This window comes from Leuciscus leuciscus, assembly GCF_965113295.1.
Source record: "Leuciscus leuciscus genome assembly, chromosome: 11".
NCBI lineage: Eukaryota > Metazoa > Chordata > Actinopteri > Cypriniformes > Leuciscidae > Leuciscus > Leuciscus leuciscus.
Window position 1 is genome coordinate 30327936 of NC_138735.1, and position 27367 is coordinate 30355302.

A 27367-nucleotide genomic window follows, 5' to 3' on the forward strand; every position below is an offset into this window, starting at 1 on the left:
TTTCAAACACTTTTTGATTGGTGTTCCGCATTCAAGACTTGGAAGTAAACGCCCACTGCCATGATTGTGTAACAGTTTTGCATATTAATATATTTTTCAACGTCCCCGCCGCCATTACAAGTGTGAAATTGTTTTGAAAACTTCCGATGCTGAAAAATAGCAACCGGTGAAATTCATCCATACATGTTTGAGCGAGAGTCTGATCCTGAATCAAAGACAAACCTACACCGCAAATACCGAAGATACTCCAGTCTGCGACTACGTGGTAATTAATCATCTTTATTTATAATTATTCCTTATGTATTTGTAAGGTAGTATTATATTTTATTACACCATATTAGAGTTGAAAGAAAAAAGCCTGTGTCGAACTGTGTCGCTTAAACACGAATCCGCAGTCAAATGAAGTGAACACGAACCGTGTCCTACTGACGCGATCTGGAACTTCGTTAAAATAAAGTTCATCCATGCTTTCTTAATGTTAGGATCACAAGGATGGAAAAGCAAAGACTGTGTAAAACATCTTGTAATCCTCAGAGGCGTCTCTATGGTTTTGTTGCTGGACTAATCCGGTGTCTCTGGTATTTACCACTGCATGGCATGCATGAATCAGTGGGCGGGGCTAAAGAAGTGATGATGTAGAAGTAGGCGTTGATCATCTGCAGAGAGGCGGTCTTTCGTCACACTATGATGTCATACTGAGACAATATCCGAAACGAGTCATTTTGGGAGCTTGGTTTCAATCAAAGCTTCCCACTAATATAACACACTGAGCTGAAGACAAGGATTCTGGCCACATGTTAAATAGAGCATGTTCAGTATGTTGAGATGATCACTGTGTCTTACCTTGGGAAAGCCCCTGACTGAGCAGCTGATGGCGGTGCTGTAGCCTATAGTCACAGATCTATTGATGAGGGGTGCGGTGAACTTGGGGGGAGAGGTCATATCCTTTTCCTTGTAAGGAGGATGTTTTAATTCCAAATCTGGTAGTGTGACATAGAGAAAATTGACATCAAACATTTATACAAACATTGGTGCGACATACATCCAACATCCATAAATATTATATTAGTATTGTAATTTTGCAGTTGTAATGTAAAATAAAATATGTAATTCATTATATAATTGTATATATACTGTATATATATATATTTATCATTAATAAATAATATTAGTAATGTATATTATATATTTTATGTTAGTAATATTACATTTTATGATATCAATATAATAATAATAAGACAAATTACTCATATATATATTACTATTTATATAAATCACAAAATGTCTTATTTTGTTTTATATTCTTATTTAGTAATAATTATTATTATTTTATTATATAAAAATATTACATTATAATAATTTTTATTGATATATAATCACAAATTTTGGTTAAATTGTGCATCCCTAGAAACAAGCACAGAGCAAACCTAGATTTTTAAATTGTAATTACATTTTTATGATTTTTTATTTTTATTTTTTATCCCTGAATCCTGCAGCCCTAACTAGCTAACTAGTCAACAACTGTAACCTTAGTATTATTTTTATTTTGATGTTGTTGAACAGATTTAAATAATTTCTGCAGTTCAGTCAAATAACTAATCTTCATATTTATTGTGAATTCTCCTGACATTTATTCGGTTCCCCACACTGACCAGACTTGGCGATGACAGCGGTGTTCTTGCTCATGCAGGGATCTTCACTGAGACCGCAGAGGTTCTCGCTGTAGACGCGGAACAAGTACTCGTTTCCGATGACGAGGTCCGAGACGGTGCAGTTAGCGCGGCGATTGTGTTCGTACACCGTAAACCACTCCTACAGGGTGATGAGAGGATAACACATGATGGATTGATTGATAAAGGGAGTCATTCACCCAAATATAAAAGTTCTGCCATCATTTATTCACCCTCATGCATCACCATAACAGTAGCCCATGACTTGACCCAAATGTCCCATGGAAGAAATAAAGTCAGACAGGTTTGGACGTAAATGATGACAGAATGGTCATTTTTGGATGAATGATACCTTTAATGAGTGCTTTGGTGGATAAATGGAAACCAGATCTCTCACCTTGGTTTTTTTGTCTGCTTTCTGGATCGTGTACCCAGTGATCTCACAGTTGCCGTCATCTTTGGGTGGTTTCCACTCCAGCGCTGCATTGAAACCCCAGACATCAGTCACATGCACTTGAGTCGGAGGGCCCGGTTTATCTGGGAAGAGAGTTGGAGAGTCAGAGGCTAAACTTGATGAACGTCTCTGGAGTAAATCAGCGCTCAGTGTGTGAGTGATAAGACAGAGAGATTTTAGGACTGTCAGTTTAACACAGCGTTTCCCAAACCAGGGTTCGTGAGGGAACAGGAGAGGGTTTGGGATTTGATGAAAGCTAATTATTAGTCAAAAACAAATCAATATTTTACATTTTATGATTTATAAAAATGATTGCATTCGCATAATTTAATCAATTCAATTTTTAAATACAAATATTAAAAAAAAATGTAAAAACTAAATAAATATATAATTTTAAAATTATTTATATTTGCATAAATAATTACATTAATAGTAATTATAAAATGTCAAATTAAAACAAATACATAACTTTAAAATGATTTCTATTTACATAAATACTAAATAAATGTATAATAATGATTTATTATTTAATAATTAAATTAATGATAATTAAATTATAAAAATGTCAATTTAAAATAAATGAATAATTTCAAAATAAATAACACAAAAAAATATTAAATATAGAACCGTGAACATGCAAATCTGTTATTAAATTATTAAAATATTAACTTAATCTCAGGGGGTAAGTTAACATGTTATTTTAACTGAATTTGTAAATTGTAAATATTGTGTTAAATTTTGTGTAATTTGTTATTATTAAATTGCATTAGATGGCTATTATTTCACCACCATGCTCTCTATATATCAGTATTGACCACTGGAAAAATCCTTACTGGTCGACCACTGGTTTTAATGATATTCATACATAAGTAATGCATGTTGGATAAAGCAGTAGCTACACATCTTTTTTGTCTTACCTACAATTCGGATGTCTATGGTGGCTGAGTCCTCCATGTTCTCAATTTTCAAGACAAGTGTGTATTTCCCAGAGTGATCTCTCTCAGCGGAACGAATGAAAAGGATGGAGTCGACGTTTGAGCTCCTGACACTTACTTTCTTTTCATCCACTGGCTGCCCGTCCTTCAGCCATGTCGCAATGGGACGAGGTTTACCCTAAAAACACAGGTATACTTGTTCATTTGTAAAGCCATCTGGATTTGGATGCGGTTCATTTGTATTTAACATACACACCTGGAAGGGGATGACAAGGTTGATTTTCTCTCCGACTCTCCTGATGTATTTGGTTCTGAGTTGACGAGGAAGCCGGATCTTCGGATGCTCTGAAGCGAGAGGAGAACATCACTGTGAAGGAACAAGTTTGCTAGAGACACAACTTATGTTTAATGAATCTTACTTTGTGCTTACCCATAATCTCTCTGACAGTGACTGATTGCCCGAGCAATGCTGGAGGGCTTTGGCCTGCAATATTTACTGCAAACACACGGAAATTCACCTTCTCTCCAGTGGGAAGGTTTCTCACCACGAAACTTTGACGATCAACGAGTCCACTGTTAGCAGGATGCCACTCCGTTTCTGACACGGAGAGAAAATCGAAGAAATATACATAAAAAAAAAGGATTATTAATAGTAATTCAATGCAAAATGTAAATTTAAAGTAACTAAATAATTTTAAAAAATATATATTTTAACATACATAATTAAAATAATAATAATAAAATCATAAAAATGGCTAATTAAAATAAGTAAGAACTAAATAAAACAAAAACAAAATATTAAAAAATACATATATTTTATTTGTTAAAATAATTAACAAGTAAAAATTGGACTGGATGATATATTGAATATTCAACATATATTTGCAATGATTTCACATGCAAAAGAAAAATGAGCAACACTTTTCATTTCCTTGTCATGAGATTAGAATAGATTAATGAGAGCAGATTCGATGACACTGAATGATTTGCAACGATTTGTTCACATTATCACTCAAAAAAGTTCACAGAAGGAGTTCAGTGTATGTTAGTGTTTCAGTTAAAAATATATGTTGGTAAATATTAGATTTTTATTGTTATACGTATACAAATATCTTTTTATAGCTTTCATTAATTTTAGTTTTAGTTATTTATATGGGAATGCAAATTACCTAAAAAAATAAAATAAAAAGTCAGTTAATGTTTATTTTATTTCAACTAACGAACATGTTTTTTTTTAATATATAATTTTGGTTTTAGTTAATGATTATAACCCTGAATGAACAGGCTGAAAATTAAAAAATATATATTTTGATATCATTTATTTGAGCTATATCACCCAGCCCTATTATTTAGCAGGTGTTACAGTATTTATCCATGTATGGCATGATGTAGGAGCATTTAAATTGTATTATATAGCATATGAATGGAGCAGCCTTGCCCAAGCGCACACTGCACATGTTTCCACTAGCTTTGTGTAGTGTTAGTTTAGGTCTAGAATGATTTGACGTAGAAGATGATTCACCTCCTTCCTTGCAGTATTCTATGAGGTACCCATCAAGCCCTCCAGCTCCGATCTTCTCCGGAGCCAACCACTTCAGTGAGCACGTAGTGTCCGTGACATCATCAACGGTCAACTTAGTGGGCTCACTAGTGGGGGCTGAGAGAGAGAGAGAGAGAGAGAGAGAGAGAAAGGAAAACCAAGAGTTAAAGGGATAGTTGACCCAAAAATTCTAATTAGCCCATGATTTACTCACCCTGAAGCCATCCTAGTTCTATATGACATTCTTCTTTTTAGACGAATACAATCGGAGTTATATAAAAAAATGTCCTGGCTCTTTCAAGCTTGATAATGGCTGTATGAACTTGACGCACAACTTCAAGTTCAAGTGTTTCTCTTTTGGCGTAAATCGATGCGTATGACCGTCTGCCGGAAGCTAGTTATTTTAGTCAATAAAGTTTAAAATATGGATATTTTTCATACACGAACGCATTGATGGACTTCCGAAGACATAAAGCCATTCACTGCCATTATAAAGCTGGAAGAGAGAATGTCATATACACCTAGGATGGCTTCAGGGTGATTAAAGGAACACTCCACCGTTTTTTGAAATAGGGCTTATTCACCTTCTTTCCCACATTTAGATAGGTGGGCAAATGCATTTTTGTCTCAGTGCATGCATTGTTTTAGTTTGACAGGGTCGGCGTGAGCTTAGCTTAGCATAATGAATGGAATCCTTTGTTGCCAGCTAGCATGTCCTGAATAAAAGTGATATATATATAAAAAAAAAAAACTACCTAATTACTTCTTGTGGTCTGCGTATTCACAACAAGTACAAATAGCGATGCAGATTAACACTAGGCGATTTCCTAGGCAGATATTGACTTATATATTAAGGACTATATTAGGGGGAAGCACAGGCGAAGCACTGCTACTTGGGCGTGATATCTTTGCGCCCAAGTAGCAGTGCTTCGCCTGTGCTTCCCCCTAATATAGTCCCAAGTCAAAATCTGCATAGGAAATCGTCTAGTGTTAATCTGCATCGCTATTTGTACTCGTTGTGAATACGCAGGCCACAAGAAGTAATTAGGTGGGGTTTTTACATTTTTTATATAACTTTTACTCAGGACATGCTAGCTGGCAACAAAGGATTCCATTCATTATGCTAAGCTAAGCTAGCGCCAACCCTGTCAAACTAAAACAATGCATGCACTGAGACAAAAATGCATTTGCCCACCTATCTAAATGTGGGAAAGAAGGTGAATAAGCCCTATTTCAAAAAACGGTGGAGTGTTCCTTTAAATCATGGGCTAATTTGAATTTTTGGGTGAACTATCCCTTTAAAACAGGAGATCACAAATTTCCTAGCAAAACCTCCTCACCGATTGGCATGAATGGTTTGGAGTTGAGACTGGGACCCGACATTCCGATTCCATTGACCGCAAAAACTCTCATCTCGTACACAACGCCTTCAATCATGCGCTTGGCCTCGTATGTTGTGTTCTCATACACGTCGAAGTTCAGCCTCGTCCATCTAGATGATCCTTTCTTCTTCCTCTCCATCAGATAGCCTAGGAAACAGAAGCAGAACAGATTCCTGTTGACATGACGCAGTGACTTCTTCCAAGCGAGTTAGATAGGCTTCGTTTACACTGTCAGTTTTTGGGGATTGATGAACCGCATTTACTTCCAGGTGTGAGTCTTGAAACGTCCCGTTCACACAGAAACGGTAGCGTCTGTATGAACGTGCAACGGGAGCGAAGCCTGTATTCTCTTATCAGTAACCACATGAGCGACAGTGACCAAAGTGATATTAAAGATGGCGATGTCCATAAAACTGAAAGGTCTAATCACTTTTAACTTAACAAGAGCAGCAGGCTTTATATCTGGGTGGAGAGCGGAGCATTCGAGTCCTTATGGCACACGGAGGGATAATCACAGAAGTTGTGTTTTATTTTCTACTTATAGGTGAAACTCGAAAAATTAGAATATCGTGCAAAAGTTATAATTTTGAGGATTATGGCTTACAGCTTATGAAAACCCCAAATTCAAAATCTCAGAAAATTAGAACATTACATGAAATCAATAAAAAAAAAGGATTTTAAATACAGAAATGTCGGCCCTCTGAAAAGTATAATCATGCATATGTATATAATTATATATACTAAATATATTAGTTTCACCTTTTAATTTGAACTACTGAAATACACGAACTTTTGCACGATATTCAAATTTTTCGAGTTTCACCTGTACTTTTCTTCTTACTTGTGCACTTTATGTTAGAATTTTTTTTCAAGTTTTTAAAATTTATCTAGGATATTTCTTTTTTGACCATTTCCAGGTTCTAAATATTCGTAAGAATTATTGACAATAATATAATTTATCGCAATTATTTCTGGGACAATATATCACCTAACAAAAAGTAGTTATCGTGACAGGCCGAGGAGTGAGTTCGGGTATAGACTGCCGTTGTCACTCCTGTAAATAACGGTACTGTTTCTGAACTGTATGAAGGACTAAAATACATTTTTCCGCTGCTGTGAGAATGTGGCCATAATGTCTTGGTTTTTAAGTGGGTGGGGTTGAATTACCTGTGACAGGTCATTTTCAGGTGTGTGCTATGTTACTCTAACAGGTGTGTTACCCTTTAAAGGTGCTCCTCCATCAAACTTTGGAGGCTCCCAGGTAATATTGGCACAGTCTTCTCCTACTCCAGTACACTTCACGTTCTCAGGAGGATCAGGAACATCTGCAAAAGTGGAGAGAATTTAGAAACATCTACAATGGCATGGGCTTGACTCCCAGGGAATGCATGAACTGATAAGACGTTTAATAAGTTGCTTTAGATAAAAGCATGTGCCAAATGCATAAATGTAAACCTAAAAGTGTATTTAAGACCCTGAAGGTGCATTCACACTAACAGTGATTCAATCATTAGAGGTTGAGTAGTGTTTGTAGCTAGTAGATGTTCAACTACTTGACATGTCTTGCTTCAGTTCTGGTCATAACCACAGTGCCATCTGCAGGCAGAAAGAGGCAGTGCTGGAAACACACCTACGATTTTGATGAAGAGGTTGGCTTTGTCCTCGCCTGCCGGGTTGGTGACAGTGATGGTGTAGTTCCCTTCATCTTCTCGCTCGGCTCCTTCAATGACGAAACAGCTGAGATCTTTCCTGTTTTCCACACGTACACGTCCCTCTGATTCTGTCAGTACCTGTAATATACAGGGACAGCGGTTTTATTCATTTTATTTAGCAAAATATTAAACATTTTAATTAAGATTAAACATTAAGCATTTATTTGATCAGTAAAACAGTAATACTATGAAATATTATTACAATTTAAAATAACTGTTTTATCTTTTAAAACATTGTAAAATGCCATTTATTTCTGTGATGCAAAGCTGAATTTTCAGAATCATTACTCCAATCTTCAGTGTCACATGATCAGTGTCAATCATTCTAATATGATGATTTGCTGCTCCTATACATACATTTAATTTATCTGAAAAATATAGCCACATGATCATGAGACCCTGTATTATTTCTTGTTACATTTACATTTATTCATTTAGCTGACGCTTTTATCCAAAGAGACTTACAATTGCTATATATGTCAGAGGTCGCACGCCTCTGGAGCAACTAGGGGTTAAGTGTCTTGCTCAGGGACACATTGGTGTCTCACAGTGGATTCGAACCCGGGTCTCTCACACCAAAGGCATGTGTCTTATCCATTGCGCCACCCCCTTATCAGATGTTACCAATATTAAACATTGTTTAATATAATCGCTGTTCATATTTTTATTCAAAGTTCAGAATCAAGATAAAGCTCTTATGTTTCTTATGATAAATGAGATAATGCTGCTAACATTTTTTTTACCTTGAATGTCATTGCTCTAATTTATTTTTTATATTTTTTATTTTTTTTATTTTTTTGTTCAAATGTTTCATATATCTGCTGTTCATATGTTCATATTAGTGTGTTATATGATTAGTATGTTGTCCCGGTTTTAAAATAAAGCACAGCAATGATATTTGAGAGTGTTTCTCCCTTTTCAGGAAAAGTATCGAAAAAGTATCGAAATCGCAATACTACAATAATTTTGGTATCGTGACAACACTAGTTCACAGTAGGCATACAGATATTGATTTCTGTACTTGTCCTTGTTTTGCCATATTGATACATCCCTATCATTCCCCACTCGGCCAAGTCTCAAATAAGTAACTTCAAATATTTTATGAATTATTTCAAATTTATTACGTAGTATAATAGAGAGTCGACAACCTATGAAGGGATAATCACTGGCACATGACAATAGCTAAATAAGTGTATGCATTTAATTTAAATAAAGTCCCTCGAACTTGCATACAGAGGTGCTATAGTATAAATACTATAAAAGTGTGAGATTTTTATCTGTGCAAGTGCGCAGATCCAGCAAACTATTCTGTGATTATCCCTCCGTGTGCCATAAGGTTAGTAGTAATAAGGTAGTAATTGTCATCAAAGTTACGTGAGCGTCTGAGTACCTTATCTCCCTTCATCCAGCAGACGGTGGGAGCGGGATCTCCTGAGATCTCCACATCCAGACGCAGCTTGTTACCAGCAACAACAATGATGGTGTTTTGAGAAACCATATTACCAGCCACATCCAAATGGATCTTAGGGGGATCTTAAAAGGAGCAAGACAAAGTAAGCGGACGTAAGCAAGTGCGGTAAGGGAGCAAAAGTTCTGATGCTATGTAGATAAGAGAAATTAAAAGGCAAAGGGATTAATCGTGGTCCTACCCAGGGTTAGTATCGTCAACTAAAACTAAAAGGGTAACACTTGAGGTTCCATTTGTTAACATTAGTTGACTACATTAGTTAACATAAACTAAAGAAAATACTTCTAAAGCATTTATTCATCTTAGTTAAGGTTAATTTCAACATTTACTAATCAAAAGCTGTATATTATGTAAATATTAATGAATGGACCTAAACTGACATGAACCAAAAATCAACACTACCGTTAACAAAGATGAATTAATATTGTAACAAATGTACTGTATGTACTTAGTTAGTTAATGCAACTAATGGAACCTTATTGTAATGTAAAGTGTTACTATTAAAACATTTAAACACATTTCTGTTAATCGAAATAAAGCTGAAATAAATTAAAATATAAATAATAGTTGAAAAACTTAAAACTAAATGAAAATGAGTTATGTTGCCTTGGCAATAAACTGAAATAAGTTTAAGTAAATAATGTTTTTGTTTTATTATTACAATTATTCTAGTTAATTCTTAAAAATATTTTAAATAAAAAAAATAAAAAAAAATAAAACTGAAATAAAAGCCAATTCAAAATATTAATAAAACTAATAATATAATAAAACTAAAATAACACTGGTCCTACCTTGTCTGGGAACGTAGTCGATCTTGATTTCTGAAAGAAAAAGAATAATCTGATTATGTACGGTCACAACAGATCAACAAATCTGAGATAGTTTTGCTCACTATAGAGTTTCCTTCTCACCCAGGAAGTTGAGTTTAGCGGAGAGTGAGAGCGCATAACCATCCGGGACAAACGTGTAATCTCCAGCATCCCCTGGCTTGACGTCATCAATGACTAAACGATGAACCCTGGAATTGATTAACACACACACACACACACACATTTAAAACATGCATAATTACATCTACGAGCGACGTGAACTCATGTGCATGTATCTGAATGCTGACCTGCCGATGTGGGTCATCTTGACACGGTCACTGGCCAGAACCTCCACGCCATCCTTAAACCATTTCCCTGTGACCTTCTCGTCAGACACCTCACACTTGAACACAGCTTGCTCTGCCGATTTGACCGTAAGATCTGCGATACTTTGCAACACCTCCAGTTCCTTCTCTGGGGTTGAGTTTGACAAAGACAAGAAAAAAAGAAAGAGTTTTAAACTTCGGTCCTCAAAACCACCAGTTAAACAACTGTAACATAAAAGGATGGTTGTAAGGAGAGATCAGATTTTACCCTCAACGATGAGCTCTCCCTTCGAATGGCCTCCATTGGTGTAAACAAAGAACATGCCATTGTCCTCTAGTGTTGCCTCTTGAATAATAAGACAGTGGCGTTTCCCATCCTTTTTAAATCGATAGTTCGCATTTTTATCATCTCGAGACAGCTCCACATCTTCATGCATCCTACAAGTACACATACATTAAAAATGTAAAATGTGTTGCCTATGCAGTAATGATGCGATTTCATCCAGAATGCAAAAAGTGCATATTAGTGTTAGTTGACATAATTAGCATATTAGTTGACATATTAGTGCTGTCAAATGTGTTGTTCTGGAGATGAAATAAGTCATTATAGCCATTCGACTTTACAGTACAGTATTTTTTTTTACATTTAATAGGCTTAACATTTTTTGCAAACTATTGTATTTTTGTAGTTTGTTTATGTGTGTTTTTACCAAATGACGTGTGCTCCCTCCTCAGACACTTCTATCTCAAACTCCACTCTTTCTCCAACCACAACATGATAGTCATCCAGCAGTTTAGTGATGGTGATCGGTGGCTCTGCAATGCACAAATTTGGTGTGGTGATTTAAAAAAAAGAAGATTTTAAACATTGTACCAGATAAAAAAGGTGTTATTAAATTGCATTGTACCATCTCAAAATAAAATAATACATTTGAATGTAAGTTGGACTATAATAGATCCTTCAGAATGCAGTTTTACAGTTTACTTTGACAATAGTTAATGAACCTGCAATGTGCTTCTTAGAAGGAGAATTGTATGCTAATTAAATTCCACTTCACAATGATCAATTGTTTGCTTTGCAAAATCGATTGTGAGAGTGCAGTTTTTTTAAGGTCGCCCCCTACTGATAAAATCTAAGATGAACTGATCGAAAAGAAGAGACTTTCCCATGACTTCTTTAAAAGATGATTTCACCATTATGTTTTTTGATTTATCGAATAGTTCATTACTTTAAAAAGGGAAAACTGTTATGGTAATAGGGTCGATGCATAATCCCAAGTCTTTGTAGTAATTATGTCAACTAAAAAAAAAAGAAAAAGTAATGGCTTTTAATAAAAATGTCAATATTTGGAAACAGAGGTGGGAATAGGCCAAAATCAGGCAAGTTCATGTCAATAAAAAATGTATATAAAAAAATGAATTGTTAATGACAATTTACTGTTTTGTAATTGATTTACACACACCTTTAACAAAGACTTCAGTGAAGCATTTATCAGTCCCGATCACGCATTCATATGCTGCATCATCTGCCAGACTGCATTTGTTAATCGTGAGGGTTCGAATGTTTCCATTGGACTCCATGATGTATCTGTCACACAAAGAGTCGGTTAAATCACAGAAATACCTGACATCTCCTTACATTACCAAACATGACAGAAGCCATAAAATAAGATTGGATCTCCAGGCTTCTCATGGCCTGTATATTTGGACAAAATATTGTCATTTTTGCCATTTTGTCTGGTGCATGAATGACACACTTCACTATTAAAGTTCAAAATATAAAAAACTGGATGATCTTCAATAATCATAGCAATGTTTTTGGTTCAAATAAAATGTTGTTGTTTTTTGGCCATTAATTTGTCTTTGAAATTGAATGTATGTTTATGTATTTTCTGCATTCTCACTTGGCAGAAGTTTTGATCTCTTGGCCGTTCTTCAGCCATTTGACCTCAGCATTAGGGTCAGCCACCTCCACAGACAGGACGATCTTCTTTCCTTTATTAACAGAGTACGCCGACTCCAATCGTCTCAGGAATGCTGCGGAAACATCCCACACACGATCACACACTCACAAACAGAAGCACAGAGACTTGATTTTTCATTTATCTCTCCTTCACGTACCCTCGCTAGCTTTGGGCTCCACAACCTTCATCTTCTTGAGTCGTTTCAACATTCCACGCAGGTCAGTGATGCCGTACTGAAATGCGATCTTCTCATACTCGCTGGGATGAGCGCTCTTCAGAATATCCCAAACGTCGATCTCCAACTCTGGCTCTGGCTTCTTTTTCCTGTGAAAGTGCCGTGATCAATAAAAGTCAGCGGTTAGAGGAGATGGAGTGTGGTTTTAAAGGACAGAATGAACACTTACTTTTTAGCAGCTTTGAGAAGAGCACTGAAGTCCAGATTTCCCTCGTCCTCCCCAGCATCACTGCACAACAGCACGTGTTGAATTCACAAAACAAACATTTCATGCAATATAGTACATACTTGTAAAAAGAACAATTTATGAGTTAAATGTATATATACAGTACGTAAATAAAACACAATATACATGCTCATATTTGTGTGCGTTCATTTATTTTCCTCGCATTGAGGGAAAACAACAATTTTCCTAAGTCAATGTTATCATATATACACCCCAATATTTAGATTTAAATTAGATTTAGATTAACAGTTGACCAATATGTGACCCTGGATCACAAAACCAGTCACATGTCGCACGGGTATATTTGTGGCAATAGCCAACAATACATTGTAAGGGTCAAAATTATCGATTTTATTTTATGACAAAAATCATTAGGATATTAAGTAAAGGTCATGTTCCATGAAGATATTTTGTAAATTTCCTACCGTAAATATATAAAACATTTATTTTTGTGAGTGAATGCAGCACAATCATGAACATAAATGAACAACTTTAAAGGCTTTAAACTTTAAATTGTTTTGCACCCTCAGATTCCAGATTTTCAAATATTGTCCTAACAAACCATACATCAATGGTAAGCTTATTTATTCAGCTTTCAGATGATGTATAAATCTCAATTTCAAAAAATTTACCCATGTGACTGGTTTTGTGCTCCAGGGTCTCATATGTGTTTTTTAATAGTTGATTCAATTATTGAATTTAGTCCTGTAACTGTTCAGTCATAGATTGTGAGAAATATATTCTGTCACTTCTGTCTGTCTGTCTACTCAGACTTACGCTCTTTTGAAGGCAGACAAAATATCTGCTTGCTCCTCTTGTTCAGCAGCTACAGAAAAGGAGGAATGATAAATATAGAACAGTCATTTACAGATTCATACTAAGAGATAAAGCGTGTAAGTGTTATTTTTGTTGTGTGTGAAAGACACACTAACCCTCCACAGTGATCTCAAAGGTGCAGCTGTCACATTTGTCTTTGGCAGACACTTCACACCTGTATCCACCTGCGTCTCCTGGGACCACCTTGACGATCTTCATCTCGTATGTGTAGATCTGGGAGAGAACGAGCGAGCGAGCGAATGAAATGTGCCACATTTAAGGATGATGTTCAATAAAATACATGTCACAAAGTCATTTTATTTGATCAACTTAGTGTAAAGACAATCTATGTGTGGACCAAAAAAAAAAAAACATTCAATGTATAGCACTATTAAAATTATTTAAAGAGTTTTGAAGGTTTCTAATCATAAAATTAATAACTTTAACAATACAGTTTTGACTTTGAACAATAAACAAATGCTCTACTTGGATCCAACACAGCATATTTATGAAACCTCTGGCCAGATGTCATCTAAGACTAGTCATAACTTTTAAGTCAGTAACATAAAAGAGTAGATTGGTTTAATTTGAATCTGAAAAGTAAGACAGATTTGCCCTAACTAATTGTTATTAGGTCAGACTAGTTCTTAAACTGATGTAAAAAAAACAATTGACAAAGGAAACCGATGGTGGAATCGGCTCACGACGGCTGCATCTGGACAAAGAAGTTGTGCTTGAACACGCCACTAAAGCCGACGGTCAACTAGCATGTACATGCTGAGCCTTTGTGAAAGATAATAACGTCCACAACAGCAGATGATAGTAGTCTGTATTCTTCATTCAAAAACGTGAACGTGAATTAGGAATGCGAATATACAAATCGTAAACAAAGTAGCGTTCACTTACCATTTTGAATATGAATCATGCTGATCAATTTGTCTTCACTTATATAAAAGGGATAGTTCACGCAAAAATTAAAATTCTAGTAGGAGAAAAAAAAAATACCATGGTAGTCAATGGGGGATGAGATCTGCTCGGTTACAAACATTCTTCCAAATATCTCCTTTGTGTACAGCAGAACAAAGAAATGTATACAGGCTTGAAACAACATGAGGGTGAGTGAATGATGACAGAATTTATTTTTGGATGAACTATCCTTTTAATTAGGCTTCATACGGCCATGTCGTTATGAAAATATTTGTGTATTGGAATGCTCTGTAAAGATGAAGATGTAGGAAAATGTATAAGTGCGTTCTTTGTGAGCCCTGTTGTCTTAGTCGTCTGCTTGCTTTGTCACTTTCGTTTTTCTTCTCCTGTGCCGGTTTACAAAGCTGAACAGACAATCTTGATGGGCCGACGCCGGTTCATCAAGCTCAATTGGCCGGGCTAAAGCTGACAGAGGGTTTCCTAAATCTGACGTGCGGAAAACTAGCCCAAAGATGCTCATCGACTGCTAGATATTGGCCGACTGTCGGCTTGGTGTGTCTTGGTGATGTTTATGCAACTGGCATTTGCAACTGAATTTAGAAATCCTGTCATGGTGCATATTTTTTTACATTATATGGTATTATATATGACAGCACAATGACCTCTAACCTTAGTGTTTCTGTCATAGGTCTCTTTTATCTGGATGTGTTTTCCTGCTTTGCTGCCGAGGTCCATCCACTTCCCCTTTAACCACTTCATGGTGGGTTTACGCGTGAGGTTGGTGGAGTCAACCTTAACCACAAATGATACATCTTTACCTGTGTACAAAACATCAATATCAACATCCTGTAATTCCCATTGATGGTTGTTTTGTTATGGTGCTTTAATAATGTGTGTGTGTCTGGGTTTTTATACCTGTGATGGCTACCACACTTTCTGGCTTCTCCACGAAAAGTCCTGTCAGCTCGGTTCGTCCTGCAAGCATGGAATGAGTAAATACAAATACAAAGATACACACACACATGCAGACAAGACTCGGATATTCACAGATAGGGATCCTGTAAATAACAAGCCATGGTGAAAATGCTGTCAAGAAGCACGCTCTGTTTCCATTTTAAATATTCCTTGCAAATATTTAAAACATATATTAATTTCAAGCATAAAACAATAATACATACGGTTGTTTAAAATGAACAACGGATTACATTAATGATAGTATCACTGAAATAAATTAATTCTGGATGAGCTTCATGCACAAGGTAAGAGTCAACAATTCTTTCCTCATCTCACTTTATTTTTTGCAGTCATTCATTTTAATTAAAATGTATTTCCATATTAGGGCAAGCCAATTATATTTACACACACCTCAATGTAAATATAATTGGAATTGTTGCAAATTATATAGAGTCATGTCATGCACACCGGCTTAGAACTCTAAAATAAGTTCTAAGTGACTCCTTATAATTAGTAAGTGGTTTATAAGGACAATATAGAAGGAAGTTGCTAAGGGATTTTTATAACCATTCAGATTTATTACCATCATCTCCTGAAGCTTCTGCAGATGAAAGAACACCATTAAACTAAAGAAATCTACTGTGTGCACCGCTGTATATTTTTTAATGGTTAAATACTCTTGTCATTTGGAAATAATGCAAGCTAATGATGTCACTTACCCTCAGATTTTAGCTCTGTGGAAAGAAATGAGAAAGAGTGACATTAGACGTGGTTAAGTAAAAAATATTATTAATTTGTAATTCATTTCTAGCTATCTAGCTATGGACTTTCCTGAGGTAAATGTAACGTCACGTGACACGTTATTTGCAAGCTGATTTATTCCGCTGTTGAAACACTGATTGCGTAATTACATGAGGCATGATACATTTTAGTAAGTATATTACTTTATATTTCAACATACCTTCTGATGTTCATTCACGTTTATTTCGTGCTAAAATAGTATTGAGGAAGATTGGTTCACTCGCGCTCCACGCTGCCGTTTTGAACTAAAGAGGCGATTATAATTTGTTCAGCCACATTTGCGTCAAAGCGACATTTATTGTTTGAATTTCGTAATAACATTAACGCAATTTGAAAACTGAGACGTTCTTTTATCAAGTCAAAATTAACGCTTTATTAATTAAATCTCGTTTCTCCACAACAGATTTTTGCGACTTTCGACCATGTGACCTCGTGACTAAGGTAACGTCAACGTTGAAAAATATTGTAACAAAGTGACATTTGATGTATTGATCTGGAAATCGGGTTCAAAATGTAATCAAATTAGAAATATACATATTTAAACTATTTTCGTCAATATAGAAATGCAAGTTGATGTTACGTTCGTGAACGCATTTCAGTTCGGGCTGTGAAGGGGCATTGGTTGGATCTACTGAACGAATACGTCCATCACTGACCGAGATGATCGCTTTGTTTTGAGTCTGAACGAGAGAGAGATCTCGTTCGTGAACGAATTGAAATGAAAATACTGGGTAGATCGGTCATTTAGCATGTGATTCAATCTCATTCAAAGCGCAGTTATAGGTTTAGTTAGGTGCACATACGATTGTTTATATAGGCTATTCATATTTAACATACAGAACATAACTTACCGTTTAATATAATCCCAGATTTATGAATGTGTATGTCTGACCAAACAATTAAAATGTTAATTATGCAAGAAAACCTTGCTTTTGGTCATCTGAACCACTTATTTTGACTTATTTTATTAATTTAGTAAATAACTAAGGCACACATTTTAACAAAGCCAAATCAGTTTGTTTGTTTTTTGTAACAAGTTAATACGTGTGTTAAGACGTGTTTTTCGCCACCTGCTGTAGTATTTAAATGTAATATGAAGAAATTGTCAGTGAACGGATCAGTGAACGAATCTGAACGAATCATTTTGGTGAACGAACTGAAAATGAACGAGTCTCTGGAAAGAATCAAAACTTCCACCACTAAAGCTCAGTGAATTCTGTGCGCTCTCGTTCTTCTCACTCATATGCACAAACCAGTGCCCCAATATTTAGATTAATGGTTGACTGGCATGTTTTTTAATGGTTAATTCTTAAATTATTAGACTATACATTAGGTCCTGCTAAATCCTAAATATGTGGTTACATATTTGTGAGGAACACATTCAGTCAAGTGTACCTATGCATAACTTTATATATATTTTAAATAGTTAAATGACTTGTAACTTGGAAACAATGCAAGCTAATGATGTCACTTACCCTCTGGGCTTACCTCTGTGGGAAAAAAGGAGAAAACGCTAGAGTTAAAATTATACATATAGATTACAGCCAACTATTTACAATTAGAACAGTGAATAATAATACATTGAAAAATGTATTTATTTTGAAACTATTTTAACTCAGAAATTGCTAGTAAATGTTAAAAATAATTACAAAGAAATGGCAAGTAACACATTGAATTAAACATGAACTTTCGTAATATTAATGTTTCAATTACCCGACAAAAGACATGTTTTTAAATATATTTCTGCAATACATTCATTCAATAAAATGTTTTTCAAACTGCGGACCTGATGACTAAATGCGTAAGTGAATCATGACTGAGGACCACCACTTAAGTTACTACTAGTAACCATTCTGACATCATCTGTCCTGACTCCTGATGATAAATATATTCCAGACATCTGAGTAGTAAGCTGATATGTTTCAGGAATCCTCAGGCAGTCGGCCACATGGAAGCTCCACAATACTAAAAATACGACACCAGAAGAATATAGGTGGAATAAACTGACCTTCTTCTGTATATTTTTACATGCGCTTAATAAGATCTTTGACTGAGACTGATATGCTTTGCAGGGGACAAAAATGCACTTGTTATAGTGTTGGAGCTGTAAATTTGATTGAACATGATGCGCTTTGCTGTATAAACATGGGTTCGATTCTTAGGTTCAGGTTTAATGCACATGCAGTTTGTTTAACACTCTGGTGCTCTTCATGAGGTGGTCAAAAAAATATTTTTTATTTTAATGAAATGAATGTACTTTTTAATTCGATAATTCTTTTTAATGTAATATTTTGTATTTTTAGGGGATTTTATGATACTAAGTTCTATTTTTGGAATAGTTATGATCCACTTATTACCTGTTAACCACTTTTTTTAGCATAGACATGAAAATTTAATTTCCAACTTACAGTAAACTGTGGTAAATCTTGAATGCTTTGGATCAACTCAGACTTCAGTTTGATCTATTTTCAAAGAAGACATTTGACCGATTATCGCTGAAGTGAAAAAAATGTAGGCTAAAAAGTAAAACTCAAAAAGTTATAGAAGTTTACGTTTATTATTATGAAAAATGCACAAAAATGCACTATTTAATTTTTTTTATATGAAAAATGTATTATCCAAAACATGTTTTACTCTAAAACTGTGAGAAAATCAAAGCCATTAATCTAAACAAGTTTTGAGGTTGATATCTCTGAGGGTGTACTCACACTAGCCAGTTTGAACCGTGCCCGAGTGCGTTTGACCTCCAAAGCGCGGTTCGTTTGACTAGTGTGAGTGCTCCGAACCGTGCCCGGGCGCGGCTCGATTAGCCGGCCCTGGCCCGCTTGGAAGAGGTGGGCTAGAGCACGGTTCAAGGCCCTGTCCCAAATGGCACACTCCGGACTTGTGGTCTTCCTCAGAGTCCACACTTTGGTGACGTCATGTAGTGCAGACCTATAGGGCCCTTGGCGCGAGTCCACGAGGGCGCATTGAGAGGTATTTTTGGGACAGACTCGATCGGCATGCCGGAAATAACGGTCTGGTTGTTGGTGGACAGGAGAAATCACATTTTTGCGCTCCGACGTCTTATCTGCATGTCCACTACACAGCCTAATTTTACAGTTCTATATTTTGATATTATGCATATCACCTGGGCATTAGACAATAGATAAATCATGCTTATTTAAATGATGTATACAGTTGTACATAATAATACATAATGTTCCATTTGAACTAAGATTACAATTTTAAAACATAATTTAAACATATTTTTTTCAATTTACAGGTTTCAATATTCATACTATGTTTACATATGACTCAGTAAAGCCCTGCCATTCGGTTCTATTTATTTAATGAATCATAATGCGATCGTATTATTAAACACGCTATTATTATGTTTGAGACATCAACCACTGGTCGATGACCATAATGTTTGTATAAACTGTAGGTAACAACTGGTAAAATGTACATTTAGGTCATAAAAACAGTAATATTTTCTTCACAGCCATGTCAACAATTATCCGTGAGTGAAATCTCCTCCCATCTGTTGTCTGATTGGCCTTTCGCAAGGATTCCTGGGTAGTTAAAGTGCGTGGAGCCTGCATCTATGCGGGCTTCGTGGAAGACCGCTTCAAGGGTACAAAGGGGGCGCTGCTGAGCACACTTCAGAGCGGTAAAATGCTGAATGGGACGGCCTACGGACTCGTAGACTCAGCGAGCACGCGCAATTCAAGTCCACGAGACCGAAAGTCCGCATGAAGTGCGCCATTTGGGACAGGGCCTTGGACTCGGGCGCGGTTCGCATGCAGTGTGAGCGCTAACCGTGCTGGACTCCATTTTGTTCAGTGAGAGCGCCGCTCTTCCTGTTTATCCCGAAACCGTCGCACCATAATGAAGTAAGCGTGCTCCGGCACGAATGCTGAAACCCTATGTGAGTGCAGGCCAGAGGGGGAGTGGGGAGGGGGGACAATCGTACTCGGGCCCGGTTCATGGCAACCGTGCCTAGTGTGAGTACACCCTTAGTTTGGGCCGCAGTACCAAAAGTTTCCACTAGATGAAGTTCATCTCCCATTCATTTTCAATGCGCTCATTTTTTACCACGAACAATACAAGGGTCACTATTTTTTTCAGGAACCTTTTCAAATCATGTCCATATTGTTTGTGTGTGTGTGTGTGTGTGTGTGTGTGATCACATCAAGTGCCAAAACCTTTACCAAGTTTCGAACCATTCCGTTAAAGTAAAAAATTCACACAAAAAAACTTTTTTGACCAGCACCAGAGGGTTAAAAAAGGGAATTTTCAAGTAACAAGAAAACTGTTGAATTTCTTTAAACAAGAAATGTGCTATAAAAATCCTATAAAAATATTTCCTAGTTATCATCAGCATCTGCGGTTGGAAAAACCCATATCGGTTGAGTGCTAATTTATTGTTTTGGCAATTAAGGTGTTGATGCAACTTCAAGAAGTTTCCACTCTGATGATGAGAAACTCTCTGTGATCATGTGGTCTGAAATAGCAGCATGCCTAACATCCACCCGCCTCATTCTCAGGAGGGCAAGATGTTGCCATGGCACTGGTGAAAAGGCCATGATAACTCCTAACCTCTCTTATGTCAGGCCAGGAATCCAACGAGCGACCACACCGGTATCAAATAGCAAAAACATCTTACGGTCAGGCTCTTATGGTCAGACAAAAATGACTGACCTCCAAGTATAATGACCCATAACCACAGATATGCAGCATAAGCGGATATGTATAAGCGGATGTGTCAGGCTGGATGTTTTTATGTTTCCACTTTTGATTTAATTGATTGTAAATAAACTAGGCGATTCCAGCTCAATTATATTTTTTAAAGGCCCACAATCTTTTAGAAAGTATGGATCAGCTTCCTTTTGAAGGATGTTGTTGTTACTCTTTTAGGTTCTTGATAAAATATGAACCCCAATGATGTCATTTGTCTGTCTTCCCCATGCAGCCTCTTTTTTAAAGCACTGTATCACATTTCAAACCACACACACACACACACACACACACACACACACACACACACACACACACACACACACACACACACACACACACACACACACACACACACACACGCACAAGTTAAAACAGTAAAGTTATAAGCACTCACAAACCTCTACTGGAACACCGTTAAGTTCATAACATCTCATGTCATTTAACAGAAATAATAACACAGCGCAATCAGAAACAAATTTTGTCCCAGAAGAACTGATCGGTTCACTGACCCTGTATAGTGTGATTTCTGCACCAATAACGGCAGCATTTGCAGAAACACAGCATGCGGAAACACAGTCGCATAATGTAAAATTTGTTAAAGTTGCTCCACATTTTGAGGCATTTAAAATTTGGAAATTTTGTTTCAATCCTTAAAACAGGTAAAAAAAAAAAAAAAATGAATTTCTTTAAAACTCTCTATATTACTTGTAATTGATTAACCCTGCCTTAAGTTTAATTTATGTTATAATCTGCTTTTATATATTTTGGTATTCATAAGCATTGGCCTTGTTATTTATTTATTTATTTAAATGTATGCTGCTTGAATTTGTTGTGTTCAACATTGATAACATTAATATAAAAAAATAATATATTTAATAAAAGTCAAAAAATATCTTTCAGGTAGTGGATGAGCGACACACAAATTACACACTACACCATTAATTGTAATATCATATAACACTTTTTTCAGTATTTGCCACAATTTATTCAAGCACTGATTTACATAATTCTGTATCACCTTCTGGTCCATTAGCCATTACAAATATAAGTAAATAAGTCCATAGAGAAGTGCGTATGGTTTAAGTATCTTTTTTTGCAGTCTCTGGTATAAACACCTCACTAGTAAGAAACAAGTCTTTATGGTTGACCTGTGTGTGTGTGTGTGTGTGTGTGTGTGTGTGTGTGTGTGTGTGTGTGTGTGTGTGTGTGTGTGTGTTCAGAGGGATTGAGGTGATACTCAACGCAGTGTACTACTGGTGGATTTAGCACATTAGGACGGTAAGCTCTTGTCTTAGCACAATTCCACACATGGCTGTTGCTAAAGCTCCATCTATCACTATGTTATAAAAGCGTCTGGTCGCACGTTACCAAATCAGCAAATCTGGGTGGCAAATAATGAAATGTTGCCGAGGCTGCGGTCTATATTTGTGCATGTAGACGGCTGATGTGGCGTCTGACACACACACAATCTGTCAGCATTGTGCCCTGAGCAAAGCACTCGATCCCGGGTCACTCCATGGGAATGTAATAAGTGTGCTGGTTCACGGCTGATTTCACTTCTGGACTTTTCAAATTCATATTTAAATGCATTTATCAAGTTGCAACCTCTAACAGGGTCAAACTGTTTACTTTTACCTTGCATAGTTCTGATCATGTTTTCTGAGGATGAGGGCATCGCTATGGTTATCTTCTATCAAGTAACAGATTCCAAGCAAACAGGGAACATTCTCAGAACTTTCTGGCAAGGTTCTGTCAACGTTATGAACAAAAGTCCTTCCAGTAACGTTGATAGAATGTTCGGTCAAATAAGAGCACAAAAACGTTATTTATAATCTTTTTTTTTCTTTCTGAAATGTTTTATTTGGACATTCATCTTATGTTATGAATCTAACGTTCCGAGAACATTCAAAAGTAACGTTCCCATGATGTTTGCGAAAGGATAAAACGGAATGTTCCAATGTTTTCGTATAACCAAAAAAAAAAAACTGGACTTTTTGAACTTTCAGAGAATATTCAGAAATAATGTTTTCATAACTTAATATGTTAGTGTAACATATTTTTGTTAGCTGGGTTAAATCTGTTCTTATGTTTCTAGCAAGTGTCAAGTACATGTTTTTATTTGCATTTTGGGCAATTATTTGCTCATTTTAAAATTAGCAACCCAGGACGTTGAAAATGTGTTTAATGTGTATATTGTGTATAATGTCAGTGTTTGGTATTAAATTACAGTGAAAAATATAAGCATTTTCACTAGTGCTCTCAGACTTTGGAACCACATTAAATTATATATATATATATAATAGATATTATTTTTTACATCTGCACTGTAATTATTAGTTTTTTTGTTTTTTGCTGATTGTTATGGCAATCCTGCCGTTCAAAGATTATTATTTTTTAAAGAAATTAATACTTCTATTTAGCTAGGACACATTCAATTGATTAATAGTGACAGTAAATACATTTTATAATGTTACCAAAGATTTATTTCAATTCTTTTGAACTTTCATCAAAGAATCCTGAACATTTTTATCACGGTTTCCACAAAAATATGAACTGTTTTCAACATTTATAATAATCAGAAATGAGCATCAAATCAGCATATTATAATGAAAATTCAGCTTTGATCACAGGAATAAATTACATTGAAAAAAAATTCATACAGAAAATTTCACAATATTACTGTCTTTACTGTATCTTTGATCAAATAAATGCAGCCTTGACGACCAGAATAGACTTCTTTATAAAAAAATATTTAAAAAAATCATATCAACCCTGAACTTTTGAATAGTAGCATAGCATTGCACAAAAGCAAACGCTTGCTTTTCTGCTGTGAGCCATGATTCATTTACTCCATGAGCAATAACAGGGGGTTGAGTGAGTTAACATGACATACGATCTCCATATGTTGAGTTGGCTCCATTTAAAACAAATTAGCTTTAAATTACATCATTAGGATAGTCTTCATTTCATGCAAGTGTTTTAAAACAAGTTATTCATTGCACCTTTAAATAGAAGAGTCAGCTATAACTATGCATTTGATGATGGCAAACACTGTTAAATGTGCTCTCAGTGTGTTCTTTCACACTATAAAGTCTCTGAAACTGAAGTGGCGATTATCAGACGGTATTTTTAGAGCTTGTCTCTCCCCCGGGGTTCTGTGGCATTACCATAACGGACGACAGCATCTGGAAGAACCCTTATAAGTGTGTGTCGGTGTGTAAATCAACACTTCTGACGGGCTGCTGATCAGATTTACTGCTGTCAGGATGCATTCGTTGAAAAGGAGGAGCGAGGTAACAGAGTTTACAATGAGAAATCGCAATGAAACGGCCCGAGGGATTGATCTGATCACGTGACGTTCATCATTGCTGTTTTGTCTGCCACATAATCACATTATAATAACCGTTGACTTCTCTTGTTTTTGCTCCGTTTGTTACTCAATTCATGAGTAATAAAGTTGTGATTTATAGACCGGATGGTGAGGTGAAAGCAGAAAAGGCAGAGGTCATCATGGGATATTTATATCTTATACTCTGGACTGTCAGAGAGGCCAACAATCCTAGATACTGAAAAGGTTCATCAAATTCAGTTTAGGTTTTGTGGCATATGATACTGTCTGTCATGTGGCCGTGGGCATGGATTTAGTGAAGGTCTCGAGGGTCACTCTTTTATTAGTATGTGAACTGTTAATTGGATCCCAGCAGGGATTTATACACTTACTCCAAATGAAAGCACAGATAATATGTGTCTCCACCAATGTGGCTCGAGGTTTCGGATTCTGCTCATCTTAAATTAGGGGTTGCCTTTGTCCAATTTCTCAAAATCATTTAGTGTTTAAGATTTGAATTGCATATTTATGCATATAATTAATATTTCCATTCATTTGTATCACAGTTTTAACACAAACAAACTAATTAACTTATTGCGATGCATATTTGTCAGTCACACATAAATGAAAGAGGACAGGTTTCTGGAATATTACTAATAAACTAAATATGTTAAATACATAATAAGCTGGTTTATATATTTATCAATAAATCCAGTTTGTTTCACTCTCATACATTTTAACTAATTGACTATAGCTTGTCTCACAGCTAGCCGTATAAATCAGAATTTTAGGCCTAAATATTTTATGAGTGTAAATGAACCTATTAAAGTTACTGAAGACATTATTAGGCTTGAGGAATGAATCATTTGTGATCCGTTGGTCACTGTGGAACCAGCGGACGTGTTCATCTCTGTGCCGTTCACACACCATCAGCGGCTTCTCGTCTTACAGGCTCGATAAAGCAGGATGGTTTAAAAAGATAAACTAGTATGACAGGAGGAAGAAAAATATTTCACGACTGTATACTTGCAAATCACTGTCAGTCTGACAGAGCTTATGGTTTTATGTGCGGCGCCTCAGATTTAGTGAACTGTTAATGGATAGTTTAGACTACAGACAGATAGTCTATCATCTATCTATCTATCTATCTGTCTGTCTGTCTATCTATCTATCTACTGTATCTGTCTGTCTGTCTGTCTGTCTATCTATCTATCTATCTATCTATCTATCTATATCTATCTATCTATCTATCTATCTATCTATCTATCTATCTATCTATCTATCTATCTATCTACTGTATCTGTCTGTCTGTCTGTCTGTCTGTCTGTCTATCTATCTATCTATCTATCTATCTATCTATCTATCTATCTATCGATCTACCTACTGTATCTGTCTGTCTGTCTGTCTGTCTGTCTATCTATCTATCTATCTATCTATCTATCTATCTATCTATCTATCTATCTATCTATCTATCTATCTATCTATCTATCTATCTATCTATATATGTCTGTCTGTTTACAGAATGCAGATGAAAGTTATGACATCATGCATAGGCTTAATAATAAAAAAAACATGCATGATCATTAAAAATGTGATCTAGTGGTCAAGTTTTGTTCACTTCATCCATTACACTGAAAAAATATTGTTGTGAAAAGAATTTGCACTCAGAAACAGCCAGTAGCACATTGAATTAAATGTTAATTTTTGAAGTAGAAAGACTGAAAGAGTATTTTCTTGTAAAGTGTAACTCTAATAATCAGTGTGTGTGTGTGTGTGTGTGTGTGTGTGTGTGTGTGTGTGTGTGTGTGTGTGTGTGTGTGTGTGTGTGTGTGTGTGTGTGTGTGTGTGTGTGTGTGTGTGTGTGTGTGTGTGTGTGTGTGTGTGTGTGTGTGTGTGTGTGTGTGTGTGTGTGTGTGTGTGTGTGTGTGTGTGTGGAAGTGTGTGTGTGTGGAAGTGGGTGTGTTCCAGCTCCGGGTCTGGAAGGTTTTAATTTTAGCATCTGTGCAACTTTCTCTCTCTGCCCTGACACATCTGCTCCACCCTCTCTCTTCACACTGAGCCCTTCCTCATTCATGAACGATCTTTCCTCCTCCCCCCACACAGTTTTTATCCTCGAGCATTGCTTATACTATTAATTTGCGGTGCACATGCACGTTTAGAGACATTTAAAGCTTCCAAACTAAAGAAAGTGCATGGAAATATTGTGAAAAATTATTAGAAGCAATGACAATTAGGGAAAGAACAGCACAATACATGCCAGATTACAATATATCTGGCATGTATCAAAAAAATAAAAATAAAAATGATGTATCAATCTAACAGTTCTAAATCAGCTAATGCCAGTTTTGTTGAAAAAAGTTTGATTCTTATTATCTGATAATATCAGCTGATAAATAAACTATAATATGAGCACAAATACACGCAAAACATGTCAGTAAATATTTTTGTATCAATTTGCGCAATTTCTTGTGGTCAAGTTTTGTAAAGTATTTCTGTTATTGTCACTAGCAATACGGTTACTAAACATACTAGTTACTAATACTACTACTAATTAAACAGCAGAAGAAGCATAAGTACTAAACCGCCAGAAAAGAGATTGAATAAGAATGAAGGGAAAGGAGAGATGTACCTTCTGTGGGCTCAGGCATGGTTGAGGCTGCGTCTTGCTTGTCTTCCTTCGACTGACAAGCTTGTGTCACTTTTTTTTGCTTTTTATTTCACAGTCCCTCTGTTATTCAAAGCGTTCAGGGAACTCAAATTACCCACCAAGCAAGGAGGGAGTGGGAAGGAGGGAGAAACCAGGGGGAGAGAAGAGAGAAGGACTGACACTTGAAACCCCACTTGGATTCTCCAAGTCCAGGAACAAAGTTTGGAGGGATGGAGAGAGAGACAGAGATGAGGGACGGGACACACGAGTGTTTGCTGACAGACGTGTTAAGGTGTTGTTATTTTACAGAGAGTTTTACACCAGCTAAACAGATTACTTCTCTTTCAACACCATTTCTTACAAGCACACCACAACATTTCTCTATGTGCATCCACCTGTCTGACAGAATCTGCAGCTTCTTTTTTTTTTTTTTTTTTTTGGTGATTTTTGT

The 27367-nt window shown here is 36.0% G+C and overlaps 1 protein-coding gene across 1 annotated transcript in view; it reads right to left on the reverse strand.

Moving 5' to 3' along the window:
* The window catches only part of mybpc2b (myosin binding protein Cb), a 29976-nt gene extending 3044 nt beyond the window's left edge, over positions 1-26932 (reverse strand). The window contains exons 1-27 of the mRNA XM_082183446.1: positions 26899-26932; positions 17695-17709; positions 16138-16152; positions 15380-15439; positions 15134-15282; positions 13654-13771; positions 13499-13547; positions 12665-12724; positions 12418-12584; positions 12201-12333; positions 11760-11884; positions 11007-11112; positions 10565-10734; positions 10279-10444; positions 10073-10179; positions 9953-9982; positions 9084-9226; positions 7612-7771; positions 7202-7306; positions 5940-6128; positions 4582-4716; positions 3490-3657; positions 3316-3404; positions 3042-3237; positions 2068-2207; positions 1653-1812; positions 844-980 (exon numbers count right to left, since the gene is read on the reverse strand). Of these exons, the coding sequence (XP_082039572.1) occupies positions 844-980; positions 1653-1812; positions 2068-2207; positions 3042-3237; positions 3316-3404; positions 3490-3657; positions 4582-4716; positions 5940-6128; positions 7202-7306; positions 7612-7771; positions 9084-9226; positions 9953-9982; positions 10073-10179; positions 10279-10444; positions 10565-10734; positions 11007-11112; positions 11760-11884; positions 12201-12333; positions 12418-12584; positions 12665-12724; positions 13499-13547; positions 13654-13771; positions 15134-15282; positions 15380-15439; positions 16138-16152; positions 17695-17709; positions 26899-26917 (3111 nt within the window). The 5' untranslated portion in view covers positions 26918-26932. The remainder of the gene's footprint in view (positions 1-843; positions 981-1652; positions 1813-2067; positions 2208-3041; positions 3238-3315; positions 3405-3489; positions 3658-4581; positions 4717-5939; positions 6129-7201; positions 7307-7611; positions 7772-9083; positions 9227-9952; positions 9983-10072; positions 10180-10278; positions 10445-10564; positions 10735-11006; positions 11113-11759; positions 11885-12200; positions 12334-12417; positions 12585-12664; positions 12725-13498; positions 13548-13653; positions 13772-15133; positions 15283-15379; positions 15440-16137; positions 16153-17694; positions 17710-26898) is intronic.
* Positions 26933-27367: the final 435 nt, after the last annotated feature.